Genomic DNA, 4,202 nt, shown 5'->3' with positions numbered 1-4,202 from the left:
ATATTTGAAGATTCTATTCATAATGATCCAATCATTCACATTTATTTCATACAACTAGTCTAATAAGTGAACATTGTTGGAGTTCTATTTCAGCTATCCTGGGGAAACCAGGACAAAGTGTTTAGGAATACCTTCTGCTTCTCTTTATGACTACAGGTGAATATAATAAGGAGTTAAGTTCTTGTGCAAGCTATTTGCTTGTAAGCACTGAAAAGATTTCAGAATATAAGAAATGAATTGAGGGGCTGGAGAGATGGCTCAGCAGTTAAGAGCACTGACTGCGCTTGCAGAAGACCTGGGTTCGATTCCCAGCACCACATGGCAGCTACAAACTGTCCTTAACTCCAGTTCCAGGAGAATCCAAAGCCCTCTTCTGACCTCTGCGGCATTGCATGACATGGGTGCACTCACATACATTCCGGCAATACACTCATACACATAAAAAAATAAAATATTTTTTAAAAATTTAAAAAGAAATGAAATGAAAATGAGAATAAACGTATACAGTCAAACAAAAAAGCACTAGTTTGCTGAAGTCTATGTTGTAAGAAGTGATAAAGTAGGAACAGAGAAAGAAAGGTACACAGAAAATTGGGAAATGTCCAGAATTTCTTTTATATTAAAATTGTGTTAGTGGCCTCGGTTGTCTCGTGCAGTTTATTCCATAATATGAACACGAGTCAGAGATCATCATAAGATGAAGGAGGATCTCCAAATTGCCTCTAATACGATGCTAGGAAGAACAGTGGAAAATAGGAAAGTGGAATGGAAAATAGCGGCTGTCAGAGAACAGAATTCTTACTAATGAAGCTACATAACATCAACAATGCTGTTGAAAGGAATTAAAACTCCAGGGAAAGAATGGAAAGACAAAGTTCTCCTAATTATTGGATTAAAGGATTATAGTCTAAATGTGTCAACGGGATGACAGTAACTTTATTTTTACTAATTTTAATTAAATTTTTGTGCATTTCATACAACATATCTTAATCACATTTACACCCCCTCCCTTAGCTGCACCCCCTTTAATGCTCCACAGTATTTCATGCATTCTGTCATATATGTTAAAGCCTATCAAGTCACATTTGTGTCCCTGGATGTCCCTCAGTGTGAACTTATCCCCTGGGGCACAGGAACATCTTAATAAATGTGTCGTTCATGGCTTCCTTCTGAGGAGTTTTCTTAGAGCTCCCATTAGGTCCTTGTTCCTCAGACTGTAGATGAAGGGGTTCAACATGGGAGTGACCACGCTGTACATCACAGATACTCGTGCAGCTAATTGTGAGTTTTGGGTAACAGAAGAACTAAGGTACACACCCAGGAGTGTGCAATAGAATAAGGAAACGACTGAGAGGTGAGACGCACAGGTGGAAAATGCTTTGTACTTCCCCTGTGATGATGACATTGCACGTATGGAGGAGACTATCTTAGAATAAGAGTAAAGGATGCCAGCAAGGGGACCACCAGCCAGAAGCACAGCTGCAAAATACATCTCTATGACATTAGGAAAGGTGTCATTACAGGCAAGAAGTACCAGTTGATTATACTCACAAACAAAGTGGGGGATTTCCAAGTCTGTACAGAAGGCCAGCCGTAGTGCCATTGAGCATTGTAACAAGGAATTCAAAGCAGTTGTGACCCAGGACCCCAGGACCAGCAATCCACAGAGGCGGTGGTTCATGATAACTGTGTAGTGCAGGGGGTGACAGATGGCCACGTATCTGTCATAGGCCATCACAGCTAGAAGAAAGTTGTCCAGGATTCCAAACGATATGAAAAAATATATCTGGGTGATACAGCCTTCGTATGTTATCATCTTGCTCTGCTTCTGTATATTTACCAGCATCTTTGGGATGCTAGTAGAGGTGAAACAGATGTCAGCAAAGGAGAGGTTGGAGAGGAAGAAGTACATGGGTGTGTGCAGATGCGAATCTGTAATTGTGGCCACAATAATGAGCAGGTTTCCAAGCAGAGTGACCAGGTACATGAACAAAAACAGCCCAAAAAGAAAGGGTTGCCATAGAGGATCTTGTGAAAGTCCCAGGAGAATAAACTTTGAAACATGTGTGTCATTTTGAAGCTCCATATAGCTAAAATGTAACCAAAAAAGGACACAATTATTATGCAATTATAGAACATTAGCTTGACAGAAAAGCTAAAGTTCATCCTCTACCTTTAGCATGGTAATGCTTGTTTTGTGTATGAGTCTATATCACGTTTTTGGGCATTCCCTTGTATAATGGGTTTGGGGCTACTATCTCGCTCTAAGTCTGTCCCCATGAGGACTTGTATTACAAAACTGAATTCTTTAGTATAGTTGGGAAATGCAGTGTAATACTGATCACACTCCAGGCAATGATTGATGAGTACTGATAGAGCAAATGTCATCCCCAGCACTAGGAAAAAATGTTTAAAAGTCCCTAAAACCTAGTGAGAGAGTGATAATTGAAGAAAATGAAAACAAATATATAAATAGGTAAAGAAAAAAAATCACGCAGCATGCCAGATAAGAACAGTTAGCAAAAAAGATGAGCATGTTACGGGCTTGTGTGCAGGCAGTTATTTTACACTGGGTGTCAAGGCAGGAGTCTTGAGAGTCACAACGTTTTCTGGAGCAGCATGTGCATGGAAGTAAGGCTCTGAGGAAGTGGCTTGTTTCAGGTGTCCAGGATCTAGAGGGAGCCAGTGTGACTGGAGAATGAGCAAGAGGGGAAGGAATGAGAGCTGGTGTCAAAACATTGAAAAACACTATGCCGCATTACCGCTGAAGCTTCAAGACTCGGGTCTCTGTCCAGATGTTTTTGCATTTACCTTTTATTAAGGGAACTGTGCAAGTTGAAATGCATTCTCGTTTATTTCCTTGTGTAGCCTTATTTTCTAGACTCTGAATTTTGGATTAAGTTTCAGAATATACGGTGACTGTATCTCTTTTCTCTAAAATATAATCACTCCTCTAAAGGCTAACACATTTATGTATACACACACGCACACATGCACACACACATGCACACACACACACATGCACACACCCCAGAGATTAAACACATTTTACAAGCCATGATCTCCTAGGGCCATGTTTGTAGAATGCTTATTTCTAATCTTGTCCAACTATTTAGAGGAACTGAACAAGGGAAGTTATCAAAATCACTATTTCTCTCTGCAAGCAATATAATATTGATATAAAAAATTCAACTTTGTAAATCTTCTATACGTACTGCCTTGAGATGATATGTTTTGTGGTCGTTTTATGCCTTATTGTTAAAAGAATATAATAAATCAGTTCCATAAACAATGACAGATAGATACAGATAAGAAAAAATTTCCCTGAAGGGAATATTGTCTAATTAGTTCAAGTGGTCCCTGAGAGACTGGGAGGAAGGGAAGATTCCGTGATTCTGCCCATATTTCAAACCCAGTCACATCCCCTTGTAGACTCACAAAAATAACAAAACATCTAACAAAAACTTCTCAAAAGACAAAATATCATATAAATTTGATGCCCACACACAGGTTGAAGTTCCATTTGAGGAAAAAATGGAAAAGGAAAACAATGAAATACAAGAACGTTTTTCCTGCACTAGTCACACTACTGTGCAATAACATTCCTGAAAGTATTCTCCAGACTTACTGTGACCCATCACTGACCCAGGTTTCCCCCTCTGTTACTTCCTATTTGCTAACCTCTGGTAACTGCTATTCTACTCAGCTTCTGTGACTCAAATTGTGTTAGAATCCACAATGAAACATAATTGATATTTCCAATTTTGTGGGATGAACTAGACACAGAAAGTTAAATACCAATAGGTTGTCATATGGACAACAGCAGGTGGGACTTCTGTTTTCCCCTATGATGTGTTTTCTGTATTACTTTGAGCTTTCAGGATTTATCTTTTGAATAATTTAAATAGGCACATTCTCACTGAGGCTGGGCTCTTCATCCAGCACCCAGAGCCTGCCCGATCAAGATAAATAAAATCCTGTACTCACTGACATTTACCCCTTTTACTCCAAATAAAATGCAGAATATGTCTGATCTCTTAAGACATTACATCATGTTCACATTTATTACACTGTACTCTTTATTAAAATGTTAAAAATCCCAAATGACCAGGTTTCTGCTTTGTTCTCATTTCTATTTTTAGAGTTATGCAAATCTCTTTTTATTATATAGAATAGTCCATGAAAAGGAGAAATTATGAAAT

The 4,202-nt window shown here is 38.7% G+C and overlaps 1 protein-coding gene across 1 annotated transcript; it reads right to left on the bottom strand.

Moving 5' to 3' along the window:
• Nucleotides 1-1,156: 1,156 nt before the first annotated feature.
• Nucleotides 1,157-2,086, bottom strand: LOC103726414 (olfactory receptor 19-like). Its single transcript, XM_008823974.1, has one exon. The coding sequence runs from the start codon at nucleotides 2,084-2,086 to the stop codon at nucleotides 1,157-1,159; it is 930 nt and encodes a 309-aa protein (XP_008822196.1).
• Between the last annotated feature and the right edge of the window lie 2,116 nt (nucleotides 2,087-4,202).

The sequence above is a fragment of the Nannospalax galili genome, unplaced genomic scaffold (assembly GCF_000622305.1).
Source record: "Nannospalax galili isolate Female #2095 unplaced genomic scaffold, S.galili_v1.0 scaffold788, whole genome shotgun sequence".
In the NCBI taxonomy this organism is placed as follows: Eukaryota; Metazoa; Chordata; class Mammalia; order Rodentia; family Spalacidae; genus Nannospalax; species Nannospalax galili.
The sequence above is the reverse complement of the archived record's forward strand: the minus strand, read 5'-3'. Positions and strand labels throughout refer to the sequence as shown.